The sequence below is a fragment of the Lissotriton helveticus genome, chromosome 2_1, assembly GCF_964261635.1.
Source record: "Lissotriton helveticus chromosome 2_1, aLisHel1.1, whole genome shotgun sequence".
Taxonomy (NCBI): domain Eukaryota; kingdom Metazoa; phylum Chordata; class Amphibia; order Caudata; family Salamandridae; genus Lissotriton; species Lissotriton helveticus.
This window is the reverse complement of record NC_136059.1, coordinates 1,656,846,637-1,656,869,925: the sequence shown is the minus strand read 5'-3', so window position 1 is coordinate 1,656,869,925 and position 23,289 is coordinate 1,656,846,637. Positions and strand designations below refer to the sequence as shown.

At 45.1% G+C, this 23,289-nt stretch overlaps 1 protein-coding gene across 1 annotated transcript in view; it reads right to left on the bottom strand.

The window, feature by feature from the left end:
* The window catches only part of PPA2 (inorganic pyrophosphatase 2), a 460,434-nt gene that overhangs the window by 299,173 nt on the left and 137,972 nt on the right, over positions 1 to 23,289 (bottom strand). Inside the window, exons 3-4 of the mRNA XM_078676619.1 lie at positions 8,383 to 8,427; positions 1,219 to 1,272 (exon numbers count right to left, since the gene is read on the bottom strand). Of these exons, the coding sequence (XP_078532745.1) occupies positions 1,219 to 1,272; positions 8,383 to 8,427 (99 nt within the window). The remainder of the gene's footprint in view (positions 1 to 1,218; positions 1,273 to 8,382; positions 8,428 to 23,289) is intronic.

The window sequence follows — 23,289 nt, the reverse complement described above, 5'->3', positions numbered from 1 at the left end:
CCATCTTTCTTAGATGTCTCCAAGGTCGCCTGTTTCTATATCCCTGGAGGCCTGGCTTCAAAACCGTATCCAGAATCACTTCACTGTCAGACACCACACCGCCTCAGAGACCCCTTTTTTGCCATCCCTGGGAAGCCAAGTCCCACAGGCTGCAGCCCTGGTGGTTGGGAGCATGGTTCGGGGGTCTCAAACCAAGACGTCAGAGTGAAAAGCTGGGAAAAGCAAGAGGGAGCAAGGTGGGCCCCAGTGCAGTCTGCGGGTCCAGCCCCGCCTTTCAGATTCTACTGGCCTACTGTTTGTCGATAGCCTCTAGTGTGGCAGCGTTTAAAAGAGGCAGGCAGTATGGGGAAGCTGGTAGAGAGTGGGTGAATTAAACAATGTTCAAGAGTTTAACAATGTAAACTTTGTTTGGATGAATTGTTTTTAAACTCGTAAGACCTATTTATGACACCTACTGTAAGGGATGTATGACCTGATTTAAAGTTTGGCAGATGGGTTAGTCCGTCACAAACATGATGGATATCCTGTCCACCGTATTACAAGTGCCACTGGATATACTGCACTCATATTACAGCAGACAGGATATTTATGGGATCGTACCACAACATCGGGTAAGCCGTGGACATTGACTGGTTAGTTATTTGGGAGTTTATCCCACTCCTTTTGATATAGTTGAAAACACAAGTTTAAGCAAGCTCAAGTTTTTTTAAATTGTCAAATTTTGCTCAAGTATTTCTTAGTTATCCAGGGAACACTAAAAAGAACTAGTTGCAAACTTTGATAAGTCTTGTTCACCAGATGGAAAGCAACCATTAGTTTCCGAAATCAAATAGTATGATAATCAGAGAAATCACTTTAGAGCCTTTCAAGTATTTTTCAATAAAACGCAGTGCCCACAAATGTAATAGGTCTCTTTAAATCCAACCAGCCTGAAATTAAGCATTGACAAAGACAATTAATAGTATGACTGAGGGTAGTCTATTCCCTATAAGGACGAATCCATGACATACACAAGGCACATGGGCACTCAACTGTATAATAATATAATGCGAGCAAGCCTCTAGCAGACTCTTTTACGAACTGGCATACAATTCCTCCAGTAGACACAATGCAAAACAAAAGCACAAAAATTGCAAAAGTAAACAGCAAAAAACGAAAAATGGATAAACATTTTTCTTTATCGGAATCGCTTTCTTAAGCAGTCAAAATGTACATTACCTCCATTTTCGCATTTGTCCAACGGGGAACTTCTACAACCATATTAAACACCTTCTGAAATTAAAAAATGTTCAAACCATTATTTTCTCCGACTGACATACATTACCGCCACTCCTTATTTCTCCTTTCCTATACACTTCAAGAACAAGTGTGGCATATGGTTCAGATCCTGTCCACAAAGTGCACTCAAATAGTTAAAAGGTGCTGCTACGGGAAGATCTTTTAAATTCACAGCAGTGAAATATGTTTAGAGAAACACACTAACCCATCTACAAATAAACTCAATTTTTGTTACCTTACTATGAGCTCTCATTTACTGAACGTCTTCATTTTTCCCCCACAGTGGTTCTTTATCAAGTTTTAATAAATGCTATCACAGCAAATACAACCAGGGTGAGTATGCTGTGCCTTTTTATTCACATTACCCTAGTCCTGAAGGTTATACCGTGCAACAGCATTTTCTGAACCTTGTATTGTACTGCATTGTACTAGGGGGTTGACCAGACAACTCTTACTACTTTGCTGTGTTCGATATTATCTAGGTTTTATTATGACCATCAGTCATTTCTGACAGGTTCTTATAACAGTGTTCCATCTTAGAACATGTAACATGTGAGGGGCTGTGTGTTGACGCTACTGGGGCCTCTCATCCCATGTGGTCTCCACTGCAGTGTTGAATGTGTCCCAAGCCCAAGCTGTACATCTAGTTCCCTTCATTTTCTGTAACTTAGCGGTTGGGACCATCTCCGTAGATCATCCACCCAAAAGTTGATTGCAGGGGCTAGCGGCACCTTCCACAACATGGCAATGCACCTCTTTGTCAGTCCGCGCACCAAGTCTATAAACTTTTCTTCGTCTCATGGATCCTGTCAGTGGATCCTGGTCCACAAACCTTTCAGCAAGCTCAGCTATGAAAGCCAACACTACCAGGCATTGCCAAACCATGTGGTAAAAATCGGATTCTAATAGCATGTATCTAGGGAAATTTGTCATTGCATCAGCGTACATCCGTTCTGTGTGCTTCAGGATCAGGCTGATCTAGTGAAAATCTGTAAATGTTAGGAATAGCTGACTGTTTGGCTCGGTTTCACTCGAGTCATAAATCTTCGACAACGCCCGGACCTCTGTGGCAGTGGGCAGGAGGAGGAAGGCATTCCCTCAGAAGAAAAGCCCACAATGGGAGGCAGAGAGGAGACAAGCTATGCACGTGCACATCGCCTGTCCGCGCGTGCCACCTCCTGTCTCCCTTCGCGCACCAAACCACAGCAATAGAGTCTCCCTAGTGAAGCAGCTCCGCTGCATTCACTACGAGACCTAATGACAGTCTGAGGTGACTGAGTTCACAGAATCTTTATGCAGTAGCACTTAATCAGCAGTGGTGTTCGTTGTAGGTCCAGAAGGACTGGATCTATGGCTGGATCTATGGCCTATTTTCCGGATATTCAGACAGAATTAATTTACATACAATGACTCCAAACTGAGCTCATGTATACAGTGATTATCCTAAACATCTAATAAGGATCAGGACATTCTGTCCCTGCTTTGGACACTCTTGCAATAAAGGCACAATAACTAACCATGCATGCAAAGTAAGCTCTCTAGAAATCTAGCTTACTTTAGGGTTCCACAATGAGAATAATCATGTTAAGATTTCTATAAAAATGTACCGATGCTCACATTCAACTTGAAAGATTAGGGGATCACAGAGACTGTCATTTAAGGCAGCTTTGAAAATGGGGATGGAGAAGATAAGAGAGGACTGAATGGGGCCGCGATCTCGCCCTATCGGAGAGATGCACCACTAAATTACAAAGAAGCAAGTACCCACCTGATTTAACAAGCATTCATAACATCAATAATTTTGGCATTTTTATAGGAAAATGTTATCATCAAGCTTCACTAGCACAACGAGCACAGTTGCAGCACGGAAATCAGCAGTCCAAACTCCCTCACACATAGCACAGATTACAAAAGAGCACAAAACACAAAGCTATATTCATAACACACAAGTATCTGACACATTGAGTCTAGTTCTGAAGACCTCAATTGGAGCTTTGCATTAATTTCTGTAGGCTTCCTTTATAGTCCCTCACATTTCATAATACTTTCAGAGCAGAAGAGGTCAACAATATTTGTTGAAACAGGAAATACATAATCAATTTCATAGCACTACGACTTGGTCATGTAGGCGCGTTTTGTAACAGAAGCATACTAGTGGAAACCTGTAGAACAATGTATACTAAAACAATGAGAGCTACTAGGAATCAAATGAGCACACCCCAAAGGATGGATTGCCAAATTCAGATAATAGCATAACAGAATGCGGCTGCAGCTTTTATTTCACAAATATGCATGCATCCATGCACAGGGGTTCTCAATTGTGCCAGCATAAATAAATGAACACCAACGAAGTGGAACCGGGCAGTGGTCTAAAGTGATGCTCATGCCCACTTGGTGCGGCTCCCATGAGGTAATTAATCCCTTACACAATGTTATTATATACATTTGTGGCACACTCTCACTGCACCTCATACGGATTCATTTGTTATTTCAGACTAGCAGTTTATACTAAGGATAGCGCACATTTTTGTTACTCCCTCCGAGACCCATGGATAGGCGAGATTCCCCTGGGGTCTAGTGTACCTGAGAACAGACACTGGCAGATTTATTTTGAGCGTTTGTTACTGAATGATAATTGAGCCCTCCAACCCCTTCCCACAAACTCCTGCTATTAGTTACCATCATAAATAAGGCCATATTTCAAAGGCAGAAGTCACAGACATCCTAAATGTTTTAGTATGTGAAATATAAAAATACTCAGCTCTTCCATACTTATGCAAATGAGGTGGATGATAAAATAACTTTTCCACAGGAGGCAACGCCCACAGCGCCCCAGCCTATGTAAGTCGCGCTGACAACTAGTGCGCCTTAGGATATTGAAGACTCCTGAGGCACAGCCGAGAGTAGCACTCGCTTCTATTTTTAAAAAAAACATTGTATTTTGTCTAATATTTTAACAGTTTGTTACCTTCTTCTGGGCACTTCCCCCAGCATCTTCTGACTAAAATCCCCCCGTGCAGCAGGTCGTAGCGCTGTTGCCGGTTGAGGAAACCTTTGTCGCCATTCCTCGTCAAACCCGTGGCCACGCCCACTCACGGGAGGCCACGCCCCCACCCCCTACATCAATGTGCTTTTACCGGACGCGCAGCGGGCGCTGACAACTAGTGCGCCTTAGGATATTGAAGACTCCTGAGGCACAGCCGGGAGTAGCACTCGCTTCTATTTTTTAAAAAAACATTGTATTTTGTCTGATATTTTAACAGTTTGTTACCTTCTTCTGGGCACTTCCCCCAGCATCTTCTGACTAAAATCCCCCCGTGCAGCAGGTCGTATCGCTGTTGCCGGTTGAGGAAACCTGTGCCGCCATTCCTCGTCAAACCCGTGGCCACGCCCACTCACAGGAGGCCACGCCCCCCACCCCCTACATCAATGTGCTTTTACCGGACGCGCAGCGGGCGAGCGCAGCGGGCACGCCGCCAGCGCGTCAAAGGCAAGCCCATCTGCGCCAGTCCGCGACCGACTGGGGCACGGGGCATGTCACTCTGCCTACACTACCCAATACTCTTCGGTCGACCTGCTCGACCTGCATGCCCCCTGGCCCCTAGCCCAGTCTGTCCGCTCGCAGCTCGACCATCTGGGCCTGGGCTACGCTCTAAATAACTTTCCTGAGCTTGACGCCTGCAAAATCTCTACCCCTCTTCAAGCCTTCTCTCGCCCCCCTCCTCGTACTACACCCCCCCCGTCTCGAGCTTAAAGTGTGCTACCTTAACACCCGCTCACTAGCAAAACATCAGACGGAAATTTATCACCTTCTAGATACCGACAGCCCCGACATCCTGTTTCTAACCGAAACCTGGCTTCACGACGGATCCTCCCCCGACATCTTGGCTGCCATTCCAGCTGGCTACTACATCCTTCAAGCCAACAGGGCTTCCGGCAAATCCGGAGGGGGTGTGGCAGCCATCATCAAGATTTCCTTCCGATTTTCCGTCCTCACCGTACTGTGTATTCCTCAGGTGCCTTGCCCTCAGACTGGAATCCTCAGTGTCACCCCTTATTTGTGTCTTAGCCTACCGCCCCCCTCAACCCATGCCCAACTTTCCGTCTATGTTCGGAGATCTTCTATCCCAGATGGTCATCAACTACTCTAAAATTCTAGTCCTCGGAGACTTTAACTACTGGCCCCAGGATGAGAAGGAAAGCGCCTGTTCTGCGGCTTTTTCCGACCTGCTGCGCAGTCTGAACTGCCGCCAACATGTCAACACAGCCACGCATACGAAAGGCCACACATTAGACCAGGTCTGGACCTCCAACCTAGAGATCGTGGCCCCCGTCATACTGCTGTGCGCTTGGTCTGACCACTTCCTCATTTCCTTCTCCCTTAAAACTCCTACCTGTCCCAGCAGGCCCCTGGATACCAATTTCTCAACCCGTAACTGGAATAAAGCTGACATCAGCCAATTCATCAACCTACTCTATACCTCTCTCCCCCCGGAATCCGTCTCAATAGACACTCAAGCCTCAAACTTAAGCCATTGGCTTGAGTCTGCCAGCGACGTGGTGGCCCCCCTTAAACGGGTTAAAATTAGACGCCCTCACGACGCTCAGAAATGGTTCTCCGAGGACCTTAAAGTTCTAAAACTTGGACTCAGACAAGCCGAGCGCCGCTGGCGCAAAAGCTATACCCCAAAGCTAGGCTTGAGTTTTTAACCCTACTCAAAGGGTACAAATCCTCCATTGCGCTAGCCAAAACTAGGTACTTCTCTAACAAAATAGTGGAGTCAGCCAACAAAACTAAAAACATCTTTTCGATTGTGGAGGAGCTATCTCACCCCGACAGGGTCCCCATCAAACCCCTCCCTTCCCAAGGGCTTTGCGACTCTCTCAACCATTTTTTTGTTGAGAAGATCGCAAAAATTAAAAACAGCATCTCGATGCCGCCCCTACCCGACTCCACTGGGCCCCTTACCAACCTCCACGCTGACCCTCCTAACCCTCACTCTCTTACCCAGATTCCCCTCATTTCGGAGGCAGACTTCCTCGCCCTCCTCAGCAAAGTCACCTCAGGATCTCCTACCGATTGTTGTCCCCCCAAGATCCTACGGGAGGCCTTTACTGCATGCCCTGCTCCCCCCTTGTCACTGCTGAACAACTCCCTCACTTCCGGCCTAGTCCCTAGCACTTTCAAGACAGCCGAGGTAGTACCTATCTTAAAAAAACCGACAGCTGATCCCACGATCATGAGCAACTTCGGCCCCATCTCCCTCCTCCCTTACCTCAGTAAGGTGCTCGAGACCCATGTCACTAACATCCTGAGCTCGTTTTTTGAGCAGTCTCATTTTATTGACTCCCAACTGGCCGGGTTCAGACCCGCCCACTCTACAGAGATGGTCATACTCTCTGTCATGGCAGAACTGCGCAGGGGAGCCGACTCCAACACCAGTCATGCTCTGGTGCTCCTGGACCTGTCGGCAGCCTTTGACACGGTCGACCACGTCATCTTAGTCGACCGTGCCAGGCAGGCTGGGATAGGGGGTACTGCCCTTGATTGGGTCCGTTCGTTCCTTACCAGCCGCCAACAAGCGGTCCGGCTATCCCAGTTCTCTGCGGATAGGGTTGGGTTGACTTGCGGCGTGCCACAGGGATCTTCTTTGTCCCCACTCCTTTTCAACCTATACCTCACCCCTTTGATCAGTTCTCTCCGACATAAAAATGTCTCCGCATTTAACTATGCGGACGACATCCAGTTAGTCTTTAACATCGACTCCTCGGACCAGTCAGTCTCCGACTTCCAAGCCACCCTCTGCCACATCATCAACTGGATGGGGCAAATCACCTGAAACTTAACCCCGACAAGACTGAATTGGTTCTTTTCGGAGGTCCTTCCAATCCTTGGAACTCCAACTACTGGCCCGCTAGCTTGGGCCCTCCCCCCTGCCCAACTGACTCGGCCAAAAGTCTGGGGGTCATGATCAGTAAAGACCTCTCGATGAAACCCCAGATAAATGCTACGGTCTCTTCTTGCTTCTTCCAACTACGCAAAATCCGGAAAATCGCGCGTTTTCTCATTTCCGAAGCCCTCACCTTGGCCCTTTTGGCGTTAGTCATCTCCAGAATTGACTACGCCAACTCCCTGTACGTAGGTATCCCCGACTACCAACTTAAACGCTTGCAGCTCATTCAGAACCAGGCGGCCCGCCTTATCTTTCACCAACCGAGGCACCACCACATCAGCCCTCTGCTAAAATCCCTGCACTGGCTTCCTGTCTCTGAACGCTGCAAATTTAAGTTGGGTTGCCTTGTCTTTAAATCTCTAGCCGGCCTAGGCCCTACGTTCATCTCCTCTCTCATCCACCCGTATGTCCCCTCCCGCAACCTGCGCTTGGCTCACTTGGCTCTTCTTAAAGTCCCCAGAGTCAAGCGTAAGAAATGGGGCGGCCTCAGATTCTCGTTTCTAGCTCCATCTTTCTGGAACGCCCTTCCCCTGGACATAAGGTCGGCCTCGCTCTACACCCGCTTTAGATCCCTCCTCAAGACTCACCTTTTTTGCTCTGTGTACAATTAAGATCCCTATACCCCCCTCTTTTCCGGTCCCTCTCACCCCACCTCGTCCCCACCCTGCTCCCGTCCTTTCCTTTTCCCTCTCACTGTCCAGTTAGGTGTCCTCTGTCCTTTTGTCTTAGCGGCAAGAAACTGTACAGTGTATGCTGCGCTCTACAAATGCCTTTCACATCACATCACAGTAATTAAAGAGGACTTTTTTTCACAGCTAAAAAGGCGAAAATGAAATGTTTCCTATAGCTCCCTCATTATTTTGCACTTACTGCCTTATAACAGCCTTTGCTACACTCTTTAGTACAATATACCATACCTTTAGGCCAGCAAGGTTTAAAACGACCATTCTATAACCAGCATGAATTGGGTTAGAACAGTCAGGCTTTATTATTATTTCCACTTATAGAGAGCACAGCCACCCAGCGGGTTTCCCGGCACGATGCACAGATTTCTGCTTTTCTGATATTGCCATAGACAACATTACAATGTTGTTACGTTTTCATTTTTTAGAGCACTTATGTATACATAATAATGATAAAAATGATGTACCTCTATTCCATTAGTCCTTGACTTTTTTGCTGGGCTGTCACCATCCTGAAAATAGATCACATTTTATTTTTTATTTTTTAACAAAACAGATTTGCTGACAACAGATGTTATTAGCAATCTCACACTATACAATTGACAAAGTATCATGACGTTTGACAGTAAATACAAGTTTGTAATGCGCCCCAACCTTCGTAGCAATACAGTTACAAATATGACTTCTAAGCCTCCTATGTGTTCCTGCGGCAGGATGTGCAATTTAGTCGCTTAAGTCAGGGTCTGAGGCCTCCGCTGGGGGAAGGGGCAGGGGGGGGGGGGGGGGGGAGGGGGTGGAGGGGTGGCATATATTGCCTCAGAATGTGTTCCATCTGCCCCATATGCGCGCCCATTTACGGGGACAGCCTTTGTGAGTGAATACCATCCTCTCCGCCACCATCGCTCTAAGTCTTCACACCAGTGCTGGGGCAGCGGGGCACTGGGCGCCCCCCAGTGTTGTGCGATATTCCGTTTTGCTAGCGTGATCCCCAGGGTTGCCCAAGTCTGTGCTGCATGGGTGAGATCAGTAGGTTCCCAGATATTGAGGAGGCACCGTCGGGGTTCCGGGATGACCTCCACCCCGCTGACTCTGGTGATAAAAGCCATGATCTTTCTCCAGTGTTGTGCAATGGCGGGACAGTCCCACAACGTGTGGAAAAACGTACCCAGTTGCCCATAGCCCCTTAAACATAAAGGTGTCTCGGCCCATCCGATTTTGTGAATCATCGTCCTAGTGTAGTATGTCCTGTGTAGTATTTTCAATTGCACAAGTTGTAGTCGAGTAGGATCTTTCTGGTTATTCACCAGTTTACGGTATGTGAGGGAGATTGCCTTTTTGGTAAGGTGGTCCGTTAGGAGGCAATCTTCTAGTGGCGATCATTCAGGGAGATCGTCACCTTGGGGAATGGCTTTGGTGAGTGCCTGCTTGAATTGTAAGTACCGGAACCACTCCAAGTCTGCTAACTGGTATGTTGTGCGTAGTTGGGCAAATGTCATAATATCCCCCTTTTTCCACAGGTCTCCTACTCTGGAGATCCCTATACGGTCCCAATGAGCAAACCCTTTACTGTTACGTAGCATACCCAGTTTTGGGGAGTCCCAGAGTGGCGTGTGTTGGGTGATTCTTCCCTCCCAGCCTAGCGCTCGTTGTGCTTTAAACCACGTGTGTATTGTGTGAGCTGTGGGGCCAATCAATGTGAGTGTTTTGGCCTTGTGGTAGAGTGGGTCCATGAGTCTATCCGTGCCTAGGGCTTGTCTGTCCATACGTTGGGCTGGTTCCTCGTGCGGGGCGTGGAGCCACTGGTTCACTACTGTAAGTTGGGAGGCCCAATAGTACAGCCGTACATTGGGCAGAACGATGCCGCCATCGTACCAGCCTCTGGTTAATTAGATCACATTTTAGAATATTTATGAAGCATCCTGCATACATTTTGCAGCAGCAAACTGAGTGACATTCCTTTCTTGTATGTCTAAAATTAATTTTGTTGTAACCCCTTACTTTGAGTCCCTAGTCTCTCTACCACCATCATCCTGAAGGTGCCACGACACACGAATGTGCAACTAGAAGATGCTACTATAGAGGTGTAACACAAGTCTGCATGACTAGAATATATGTATGCAGGGAATTAAGTGGGATGAAAAAACTGGGGGAGGCGTGGCTGATGTAATTAAGGGCCTAGCTTAAAAAAACACAAGCTAAAAATCTGCGCTTAGGGTAGAGTGCCGCCTAACTGGTATTTTGCTGCTTCTGTCATTGCATCCAGATATACAATACAACAAGTAACATTATACCTACAACAAGTCAGGCCTATTGGCTTTGTCAATGGTTGTTAGCCGCATAAGATAAATAAGCAAAAACTATGGCTTAGTTGTATAAAATATTTAAAATGCTTTAGTTCTTGCGGGAGAGATTGTTGCTCTAACGGCTAGAGCTGCCGACTTTGGAGCTGGGAAGCAGGTTTGATCCTCAGCATTGGTTCATAATCCTGCGATACTGCGCAAATCACAATCTCCAAGTGCCTACCAAAAAATTAATGAATATGTCCTTGTGTAATGTAACTGGTGCTCATTAAAAAAGCGCCGTCCGACGCACCAGTACTCACGTACGTAGGACGGCCCCCGGCCGTCCGATCACATGACACTATGTCCTATCCCTACGGATGTACCTTTGGTACCTGTTGGGAAGGTACGAAATCTAGGAGTCAGTTTTAATGATAAACTGAACCTAGAGACTCAAGTCAACAAAATTGTGGGGAGTAGCTTCTCAATTATTAGAACATTTCGGAAGATGCCAGGGACCTGAGGTAGCAGGGGTCTGGGCGCTGTCCGATGATGAAGGGTATCAACAATCACAGAGGTGGATACCACAGGGGTATGCAGAGCGATATCCAGCTTCTTTGCTCCCCTGCCCAGCACGTCTGTAAACGTTGCAATGTCATCAAATCGGTGAGACTCGAGAGGGAGGAGTAGAAGAGAAGGTCAGGGAATAGTCTCGGACCGTAGACCTCGTGGAAGATGACTAAGTTGGAGATCTTGTGCGTCGCCTCTTATGGGGCCTGTCGCGATGACGGCTGTGTCGACCCCTGGATCTAGACTGCTGCCTAGACGGAGATCTTGGTCTAGGGACAGATCTTGGACTGGCAGGTGTCCTTGGCTGTACTGAAGAGCGTGATCTGGCAGGAGATCTCGGTCTGGGTGAGGGTTGTGGCCTCCGAGGCGGAGACTTAGATGGTCTGGCCGGAGTACTTGTCCTTGGAGCAGACGGTGAGAATGTGCGGGAGTTATCCGAGCCCGGACTACTGCGACTGCGTGATCTGTTCACAGATCTGGGGGAAGCTTCAGGAGAGATTTCCACAATGTTCAGCTCAGGAGATGACGATCTGTCTCCTGATGACCTGGATCCAGGTGACTCCACAATGACTGACCTGTTCCCTCGACGGCGAAAGCTTCGAAGTCGAAGACGTCTGTGTGACCAATGGCGTCGAGCGAGGTTTTGATGCTCTCGACGTCGATCGCCCACGCCGTGGGGACCTCGACGGCGATTGTCGGCGTCGAGCCGGTGACCTCGACATCGACCTTCCTCGGCGTCGAGTCGATGGAGAGGTTGCATGACGTCGTGTCGACGATGACCTCCTTCGCCTTTGACGTCGTGTCGACGGCGACCCCTCTTGTCGTCGCCTCGACGTCGAATGGTGGGATCTTGAAGACCCTCTCGACGGCGGCACGCCAGCCTGCGGCGATGTGGAAGCCGTCATAGCTCTCGACGCTGACACCCTTGGGGGCGGCGGAGAGTGCCTCGGCGTTGACGGAAGCCTCGACGACGGAGACATGCCAGCAGCCACAGACTTCGAGCCCGAAGTGTGGCGTCTCGACGCCGACTTACGTGGATGCGGCGGAGACTCTCGATGTCGTGATGGTGATCCAAAAGAGCGTCTGGGCCTCTTCGACGTACTGAGATTTTCTTCCTTCCTTCCTCTTTCTGGGGGCAGGAGAGGCGGAACGTCGCCGTTTTTGGCCATGCTTGCTTGAAGAAGACGACCTGGGGAATCCAGGGCCACCCACCTGATGACTTCTGTCTCTCTCCAGCATGGCATGAAGTCTAATCCGTTCTCTGTCCCGAAGAGTCCGCCTAGAGAACTTCTGACAGTGGTGGCACTGGTCAGGATCGGGTGCAGATGGAAGGCACACAATGCACACAGAGTGTGGGTCAGCCAGTGCTATCCGCTTGTCACAAGAAGGACACTTCTGGAATAAAGCAGGCATTCTGACAGGAAATTTTTGTGGAATACCACAAAAAACCAAAGCAGAAGCCTTAATAAGCCAGAAGATGTCGAATTTTCTGAAGAAAATCACTTCAAATAATAATTTCAGTCAAAAACTGATGAGCTCAAGCTCCAGGATCCTCACAGAAGGAGCCGGAAAAAAGAACTGACCCAACTGCCACCTGTGGTGCATCATGGGAGCAGGGGGTCGCCTTCAGGTTTTCCTATGGCAATAAAGCATTGTTGTATACAAATGTTTACTGCTCTCTTTCTTCCTTTGTGGTTGGGAGAGTACTACTGTGTGTATGCTAATGCATGTAATTTTGTGGCAGATTTGCCAGTTGGGAAATGTCTTAGGCTGCAAATATATGTTTTCACATATATATACATATATATTTATATGTATTTTCTATATGCTCCGGGATCCCGCACATGGGCGGGGATTATTCATAGATTATGACTATTGATGAGTATCCCCTGGATGAGAATTCTCGTATGGGTTTGAGGATAATGCTCCTCCAAGGCCTCCTTGTAAGGAGAGGAATTCTTCTGCTACTGGCGTTAAGCACAAAAATAAAACAAAACATTTAGAGAACAGCAATACCAAAACTGCTGTTTCTAAAATCCAAGACACCGATGATGACATGGAGGATTTGGAAACCGACAATGATCCTGGTGCGGGAATGATTCTGACTTCTGGTCTGGGCTTCCAGCAAAGAAATCCCAAGCGTCATTAACTCCTCATGATTGTTTTTACTTCAAACCAATTTTAGATGCAATGATCACCCCCATGTTTGATCCCAAACTCATCCATCACTCTAATTCTACAGAGTGGCTTCCCTCAGATTATGTGGGGGAATATATTGCCGCCAAACGCTGTTTACCTTTGGATTAACAAACAAGGGCGAAATTAAGCTCTGAATGCCCGAGACATTCTCTTCCTTTTCATATTACCTCTACCCCTTCTATTGACTCCAACATGTTGATCTTTTTCTTCAAGTTTGGTAAGGACCCTCAGAAGGGCGTGGGCAAAGCCTGGCACGCTTGTCAAGATAAATTGCTAGACATTGATGGTCCTTTAGCACGCATTTTCGATATTGCTGAAATGGGCAGGTTGGATAAAGCAGACATTGACTCTGAAGAATTATCCATGTGGCTACAAAAAACGTTCTGTCTTCTAGGGAATGCTAATTTCGCTATTACCCACAACATTGGAAAGGTCTTTTACTAAAACTTGACCCCAAGCTCGCCACTCTTGTAGCTATGGATCCCGGTCTCAACGCAGATGAATAACTATTCTGAGACTCTTCCATTAAGAAGCTGAGTAAATATGTTGCTTGCTTTCTTTCCTCTCTTTGGATAAAGCACAACAATCCCTTAAGAAAGTTTTTTCCAACTGGGTTTTTGCCAGGGCTGGTAGATGCAGGAACTGTTTACCGGCCGATCTCTCAGAAGCCAGGGATACAGAGGATCCTACTCTTCAAATTAGCAAGACTTCCACTCAGAGGTGAAAAGGTTCCCGAGGTTGCAAACAGAGAAACACCAGGTCTTTCCACCCAGCACGTAGGTTTTCCTTCTGGGCCACTTTCTATAGGGGGTCGCTTAAAGTTGTTTCTAAGCAAATGGCAGACACTCACTTTCGACACTTGGGATTAAACACTGTTCAAGGTTATGCCCTAGAACTTTACGAGACTTCTTTCCAGTCTGCCCCTCCACTTCTTCTCAGTTCACAGCCAAAATGTCCATGCTAATTACCCAAGAAGTTACGAATCTTTTAAAAAAGCGAGCAATTCAAATCACTTCCCCTCATCCGTTGGGTTTTTTTTAAATCGCTTTTCTTAGTCCAAAAGCAAAACAAATAGATGAGGCCAGTCATAAACCCCAAACAATTCAATCAGTTTGTAGTTTATCGGCACTCCAAAATGGAAACCATTCTGCATCTTCTTCAATTTGATTGGATGGTTCATTTGAATCTTCAAGATGCCCATCTTAACATTCCTAATCATTACAATCACAGAAAGTTCCTCTAGTTTCCCCTCAGGACGAAACTTATAAATGTTCTTCTCTCCCCTTTGGACTGTCTTCCGCACCATGGTGTTTTACCCAACTCATGAATCCTGTGGTTTCCTTTTTCAGGTGCCAGGGTAGACTGATTATCTACCTAGATGACATTCGCCCTCTGTGTCAAAATCTACAAACTCTACACTCTCAAATTCATGTTACATGCTCACTCCTTTCAGAACTGGGTTTTCTCGTCAAAGATAAGTCAGTCTACGTTCCTGCTCAACAAATTACCTCATAAATCCATCGACACAACACTTCACTTCACTTACCTCTAGCCAAAGTTCATTCAATAAAATCAGAACTCCTTCACACTCTGAGACTCTCCAACTTTTCCCTCAGTTCTCTTGCAAGGGTAGTCAGTTAGCTTTCCTCATCTATTCAGGTCATTTTCCCGGGGCGGCTTCATGTTGAGCTCTCCAGAGACTAAAATTTCGCCATCTCTGCAGAGGCCTTGCTCATTCCAACTCTGACCCTCTATACCAGGTGTCCAGACTAGAATTTCAATGCTGGCTAGACCACTTAGATGCCTGGAACAGCAGGACTATCTTCACTTCGGCCCCAGATCTTGCATTAGAATCCGATGCAAGTCTGACAGGTTAAGGCGCTCGGTGTGGTCAAATATCGACTGAAAGTACATGTTCTCCATAGGAGTCATCATTGCACATCAATTGTTTAGAGATGCTAGCAGGCTCCTTTGCAATCAACAGTTTTTCAAAAAACAGTATTCAGTGTTTCATTCTGCTCCAGATGGACAATCTTTCATCAGCCCATTACATTAATCACCTGGGTGGCACCAAGTCCAAACCTCTAGCGGAACTAGCAAAAAGTTTCTGGGAATTTTGCCTTCTTCACAAACTTTTAGTTCGAGCAGAATACTTACCAGGTAATTTCAATTTGGTAGCAGATTTGCACTTTCGTCATCTTCGCGACTACAGCAATTACATCCTTCAGTCTTCGATATGCTGTTTCACAAATGGAGCCCTTCACAAATAGATCGCTTTGCGTCTCGGCTGAATTGCCATCTTCCCCAATTTTCCAGTTGGTGTCCAGATCTTTTAGCATTAGCTACAGGCGCATTTCTCCAGGTCTGGTCCCAAGCTCTCAATTATGCCATTCCCCTTCATCATGATCAACAGGGTTCTGACTCAGGTAAGCCGCCAGAAGGTCATGCTGGTTCTGGTCGTTCCGTTTTGGCAGTCTCAGGCATGGTATCCTCCCTATGTAGAATTGCGACAAACGTTCCCCTCCTTCTTCCTTCTTTCTGGAAACTCCTCCTGAACCCAACAGGTCACAGCCACAATATGGTTCTGAAAAATATGCTCTTCCTAACCGTCTGGGAGATTTCAGAGGTTCCAATCGTATCCAGGCATTTTGGCAGAAGCTTTAAGCTATATGAGCAAATCATGGACCCCAGGCACTACCAAGGCTTACAGATCAGCCTGGTCTCTTTGGGCTAGCTGGTGTGTGGGAAAATCAGTTAATCTCTTTTCAACTGACATCTCCTTTTTCACTAACTCTTAGCATCCCAAGTAGGTGCAGTCAAGACATATCGTACTGTAAACCTTTATCGCTCTGCAATTTCCATGACTCATTCAAATATCAATGGGAAACCAGCTGGAGAACATCCACTCATCTGTTGTCTGTTAAAGGGAGTAACATTTCTCTAATTCTCCTATTCCAAAATATAGTGAATTATGTAATGTTAAATTGGTTTTACAGTTGTAAATTTCTTGGCCAGAGAATAATTTCCTTTCTCTAAGAATGCTTTCAGCCAAATTGACAATGTTATTATGTTTAGTCTCCATCAAAGACTTATCTAGTGTTAAAGCTTTAGAAATTTCCTCTCACCATTTAACTCCCATAGGCATTCTTTTAACATTAATAAACATTCCAAAACCAGTTTTACCCTTCTTTTCCCAATCAACCAAACTTATGTGTGGGAAACGGTCTTAAAGTATATGAACAAAAAACAGTACCTTTCACACCGTCCTCTCATACCCAGCTCCTCATTCCCTTCCGAAAACCTCACAAACCCCTCTCTTCTCCTACCCTTGCCCATTGGGTTAAATAGATTATGTCCATGCCAGTATAGATAGGTCCATTTTTGGAGTACACTCTTTCTGGGCAGCCTCTCGGTTAGAGGACATTTGTGATCTGCTGACTGGTCCAATGATACAACCTTCCAAACCTTTTATTGTAAACCTGTTATTACTGCATCTTCTGTAGTGGTTGATATGCTTTAAACAAGCATAATATGAACCCCCGGTCTGGCCATAAAATGTAGATTTTCCTAGTAATATATGGCAGAAAGTCTTAATTTTATTAAAAACACGGAGGCACCCTAACAATTTCTTCTACGCCAGCTTCTACAACCACATGAGAAGTTACTGCTTTCCAATGCTGCCACGCAAACGCCTTTTTTAGAAGATGACAACTTCTTCCTGCTCCGGTCCTTTTGTGGTCTCCGCTCCCTATTCTGGATCATTTTGGATGGACTTTATTCAGGACAGTTTTACACTTCATGCTAGCTGTTGCTATTGTATGTTCTATTTTTCCAATGTTTTCTACTTATGCCTAACTTCTTGAAAAAGAAAAGAGGGCTGCTTGCAGTCGAGTTCAGTAAAATGGTCTGTCCATTATTCCCGATTAGTACATGGTGCTATGATTTTCTTTGTTCCCAGACGCCTTTTGTTCCTTGGCCTCATGGGACATGTATTTTTCTAGTGGTCTTAACTGCTACTATTCATTAAAGCAAGTTAAGAGACAGCATAATACTCGCATACATGTATTTAATAAAAATTAAGACTTTCCGTCATAAATTACTAGGAAACTCTATAGTACTCATTCCTCCATGGGACGTGTGCCAGTTTATGTGGAACAAGAAGCACAAAGCGCTATTAAATAGCTATATTACTTTCCCATTCCATGGCTTTAGGCACACATGTTGAGAATGAGAGAAAGCCAAGACAAAGTAGTAAGACACATGGGGATGATGTGGGAATGAGTACCCGACAAGTGTCAACAAACAATTTGCAAATTAGGCCATTTTGAGATACAAAGAGGGACCTATTCCACCTACTTTTCAAAATGAATCTGTCAAAATTCATGCTTTTGAAAGGCAAACGGGAAAACTCTTTAAAAAGGTTAAATTACGAACTTACCCGTGAGTATGTAAACAATATGCAAATAAGGCAGCACTTTCACAGAGTTCTGACTCGGCCGCCGCAATCAAATGCAGACAGCAAAAACAGCTAAGAAAGTAGATATTTGTTCAAAATTGAGCCCCGGAAGGCACAGAGAATGCCAACAAGGTGGCCGAGAGAACAAAATGGCCATCGAGCACTTGTGATGAATAGACTCTAGCTATCTGTGAGGAAATTCCTTGATTTCAGTGCCTCCAAAAACTGGGACATGCCCCCTGGAGATGAAGAGTGTAGTCTGTAGTCCTCACTCTTCTGCCTGCCGGCCCAGCTAACTTCCCTCTCACACACTCCACCAGCAACTGGGGACAAGAGCGGATGATGGAGGAGGTGACAGCAGGAGTTAGACTAGTAACTGGCAGGTTAGTCAAGAGTGACAACAACCGAATACCTGTACAAAACACTCTGAGATCGTACTCTTCTCTTGTTAATTATAAAATGGGGTAAACCAAGAGTGAGGACTACAGACTACAGCATTATAATACCTGGTGTTTAAAGAAACACTAAGAGAAACAATAGGGCATGACTTCTGAAAAATGAAACATGAAGAAGTAGTGGGTAACCCAGTTGACCCTTGTAGGTATGGGCAATAATTAGTTCAAGAATAGGAGATACTACAAGGGATTTTGTTTATGAGCCAAGTTAAATTATTTTGCTAGCATCGGTCAGTGGAGTTCGTGCAACAGAATCAAACTCAAATGGAGCCAAAGGGCTACAATATTATTTCTTTCAATGAGGAAAACATTAAATGGCAAAAGCACAGGAATGAAAAAAGATAAAAGAAGCACACGGAACAAAAGTTATATCTGAAAAGGTATTTATATTAAGTTAATCAAAAAAAATATTTCATGGGGAATCAAAAACATAAATGTAGGCAAATCCAGTTATGGACAGATGTATGCATAAGTCAACAGATCAGTACATAACAATTCATCAGCTCCTTCCTTTGATACAGTGTAACCAAGTCCATACAAGAACAGAGGTATACTCCTGAAGCAATAAATAGCTTTGGAGATGATGATTTGGTCGACGTTTCGGTCTTGATTGCTGTTGTCTATAAGACCATCATCAGGACTAATATTTTTGCACAGACGTTGCCCCTTCACGTTGTGTCCAGGGATGATCAGGCCAAAGGACCAGAAGGAAAATTGAATACCGCCCTTCAAATTGCTGATAAAGGTATCTTCTATCAGAGCGTCTGGAGTCGAAATATTAGGTCCACTTAATTGAAAACCAGGTGCACCAATGGGTCGCTTTTATAATGATTCTCTCGGGACAGGGCTTCGGGGAGAAAATCGACAGCCTCGGTGTTCAACGGGATATCCCCGTTATAAAAGCGACCCATTGGGGCACCTGGTTTTCAATTAAGTGGACCTATTATTTCGACTCCAGATGCTCTGATAGAAGATACCTTTATCAGCAATTAGAAGGGCGGTATTCAATTTTCCTTCGGGTCCTTTGGCCTGATCATCCCTGGCCACAACGTGAAGGGGCAACGTCTGTGCAAAAATATTAGTCCTGATGATGGTCTTATAGACAACAGCAATCAAGACCGAACCGTCAACCAAATCATCATCTCCAAAGCTATTTATTGCTTCAAGAGTATACCTCTGTTCTTGTATGGACTTGGTTACACTGTATCAAAGGAAGGAGCTGATGAATTGTTATGTACTGATCTGTTGACTTATGCATACATCTGACCATAACTGGATTTGCCTACATTTATATGTTTTTGATTCCCCATTAAATATTTTTTTGATTAACTTAATATAAATACCTTTTCAGATATAACTTTTGTTCCGTGTGCTTCTTTTATCTTTTTTAATTCCTGTGCTTTTGCCTTTGAATGTTTTCCTCATTGAAAGAAATAATATTTTAGCCCTTTGGCTCCATTTGAGTTTGATTCTGTTGCACGAACTCCACTGACCGATGCTAGTAAAATAATTTAACTTAGCTCATAAACAAAATCCCTTGTAGTATCTCCTCTTCTGAAAAATGAAGGCACAGTGCCCAATGCTTTGGTTGAGTGGAAGACATTTAAAAAGACTGTGTTAGAGCAATGCAGCTTGACTGTGACATTAATATGGCACATCTTATTGAAGGAATTAGATAAACAGGTAAAGAGGCAGAGACCTAGAAAAAAAGGGAATAGTTAACCATCGTGCCAAAAGTAAAAAGTGAATAGAATGAGAAATGTCGACAGCGTATGAAAAAGCTTGGGTTGATTGACTACAGAGAATGCCAAGCCAGAGCACACAATGAAAGAGATAAAGTGGGACGAATGCTAGCCTGGCTGAGTAAGAATGAACAGAACGTATCGATGATAGTTGGGTTCCAAAGAGTAGATGGAAATAAGGCAAGATCACATAAAGAGATAAATCAGGCCTTTAAAGAACACAACTTTGCACTACATAAAGCCCAATACATGGTAACAGACCAAATAATGAATATTTAGAAATGGAAATGCTCCCAGAAGAGGTGAAATAGGAGCAAAAGCAACAGACTGGTAAGGGATATTGTCAAATCAAAGGGATGGCCAAAGGGAAAACACAAGGGTAGGATGGTATCAAAATAGAGTTCTAGTCGGCATATATATATCTACTGGCACCCTGTTTACCCACAATGTATAACAGGGCGCTACGGATTCTCTCCCTTTCTTCTGCAACTTAGGAAGCCTTCCAGGTATCACAATTGAAGCCTGAAAGAAACCAATCAGATATGAAATGTATGGGCAGCTGTTGATGCTCAACACAGACTATAAAATATTAAGTAAGATTCAGCCAATAGGCTACTTTCGCACATCTCAAGATTAGTACACCCAGAGAAGTGTTGTTTTATCCCAGAACATAAGACTGCCAAGATTGTCAGATCACTCTGATCAAGATATGCTGGAGTATGCTTTAACTTTACCGGTAAGAGCAGTAGTATGGACAGAGTTGGAGCTACTTGCTTGTGGTACTAGATAAGAAACCAATTGTTAAAGCAGGATGTATTATCTCCTCTGCTTTTGAGATCGGGAGGGGAGCTCGACAGAACTGCCAGTTGACCCCAATTATCTTTGCCCTGGTGGTAGAGCCCTTTGCAGACATGACAAGACAGCAAGACTGGGACTAGGTAACATAGGAATTGAAGTGAAAGGTCACAAACGTGGTGTTACTAAATGCAGGTGATAGCAACCAATTATAAGGGACGTTCACAAAGGAGCAGATCACACAATGAAGGCAAAGATGTATGAGGATTAAGAGTGAAGAAAAAGTCCAATACATTTTCAGTGCACTCAGATACTGAAAGAACAGTGCCTATAGTGTGTCACAGGCTGAACTGGGAACCCACCACGTTTTACTATTGGGGTACACTTATACAGTTCGGACCAAGATACATTTGAAGGGAATATTACAGCAGCATTATTGGCGGCTAGGGGCCACATGACCTTTTGGAAGACACTGCCTCTGTTGATGGCAAGAAGAACAGCATTATCAAGGTTGAGCCTCCTTCCGAGGATGCTATATTATTTTGTGACACTGAGGATTCATATACCTTTGTTTTTTTCCAGGAACTAGACACATTACTAATTGACATGTTACAAAGGAAAGTCCAATGAGGCTGAAAATGTTAAGCTACTCAAAGAGGAGAGAGTGACGGACGCTCCCGACTATGAGCTCTTTTTTGGCAACCCAACTGCAACAGATAGCCAAATGACTGACACAAACATAAATAACAAACAAGAAGAAGAGCATAATAACCCCCATAGCAAGAGTAATGAGCCGGACATCTTTAAACCCCATGCTAAAGCAAGCAGCAAACCACAACAAAGTCCTCAAGTATTGTTGGGCACATACCCTCAAACATACACAGCTAGCAATCTCATAAGAAGTTGAGATCGCTCTCCTGGGAATCCCTGGACCACAACAGATCCTCACACTCTAAAGGCTCTAGTTGCCTCGCAAACTACCGGCCGACAACTCGTCTACCATTCCTTGGCAAGATCATTGGAAAAGCAGTCTACGCTCATCTACAAGATCACGTCAGTGCTAACAATCTCCTGCACAACTACCTATCTGGCTTCATATCACACTGCAGTATGGAGCCCGCCACATTACACATTGTAGACAATGCCCTCTTGACCACAGATGAAGAGGAGTCTTGCCTCCTCATACTGCTGTACCTCTCAGCTGTCTTCGACATAGCCAACCATCCCACCTATATACACACCATGCAGTCTTGAAAGAAATTCACAGACAATGTCCTTCACTGGTTCTCTCCCTACCTTTCCAACCAACACTAGTGTTTTCACATGTGCATATCCAGGTCTGAAAGGATCCCTAATACCTGTGGAGTCTCCCAGTGCTTCATACTGTCTTGCATCATCTATAGCCTTCACATGGAGCCACTGGGTGCTCTACACAGGTAACAGCATCAAGATTCACTAATATGCTGATGATAAACATATCTTCTAGAAAGTCTCCTCTGCTTCAGAGATCCAAGGCTTCAAACACTGCTTGCACATCATCCAGACCTGCAAGTCCAGAGCATCTTTATTTTTATATTTATTTAGTCACTTGAAAAGCGCAACAATTACCAAAAAGGTGCCCTGGCATTAAAACAGTATCCAACTTCCTGAGCAGTGTGAAAGCTTAGGGATTATACAGCCAAGTCTAACTTTCTGAATTGACTCAAATCAGCAATCAAGCAAAGAAAAAGCAACATACAGTTCCAAAGGCAAGAGGCCTGTTGAGGACTCTGCCTGAGACTCATGAAAGTCTCAAATTGGGATGAAAAAGCAGATATGATTCAGAGGAATGTAGACAGTGCACCGGGTGAAAACCCCAGAATTTATTCTGTAGATAGATGAATCCGACATTAAGAATAGTTCTGTGTACAATGCACAAAGACCTGAAAAGAATCCACTTAGGCAGGAAAAGCCAGTGAAGTTTATCCAGGGCTGCTGTAGTCAAGGAAGAACAATGGAGATTAAGAATCAAATGGGTAGCCACAGTTGGATTATGATACAGTTGTTTGACAGGATAGTCGGGGGACACTAAAAATATAGAGTTTCCATAGTCAAGACAAGTCAGTTTAGCCGCTTGGACTATCAAAGAGCGATGTGATGCAGGGAGCCGTGGAAGGATTTTCTGCAGTGTTTTAAATAAAGAAAAGCAGGTGACCTGAAGCTTACCCAAAGCAAGACAGAATTCCTGTTATTTGCCAAGAACAAACACGTTACAGTACAAACCCTGCTCAATGAAGGAAACTAGACGGCTTTAACCCCAACTTTTACTGAATGCCAAGTCACTTGTATTCACACTGGACACCAACTTCACCTTCAGTCATTGCAAAAAAACAAAGGCAGCCTGTTACCAGCTTGTTCTTCAAAAGAAAGTCAAACAGTTTCTTCCAGAAAACGACTTCAGAACTGCTGTTCATGCCCTTGAAGTCTTGCATCTGTATCGTAGTAATGCCCTATGCTATTGCTTCCCAGAATCCACACTGGCATCCCTGAGGAGCAGCCACATGGCGCATCAAGTCTCATCCAGAGCCTGAAGGAATATGATCACATCACCCCCATCCTCATGGAATTCCTTGGGCTCCCTTGCCAGCCGGCACCATCGTCAAAACCAGCACCATCATTTACAGAGCAATCATGAACAGCACCCTCGCTTATCTAGCAGACAAACGTACCATTGGTGGTGGTTCTAGGCATAACCGCAGCCAGGACACCATCAGACTGGGGAATAAGAAATGTAAACAAGCATTGACAAAGCCAATAGGTTGCGCCTATGCAAGTATTATTGGCTTTGCCAATATGTTTTAACAATGTTCTACACCACAATGCCTACTGTTCAGCATGG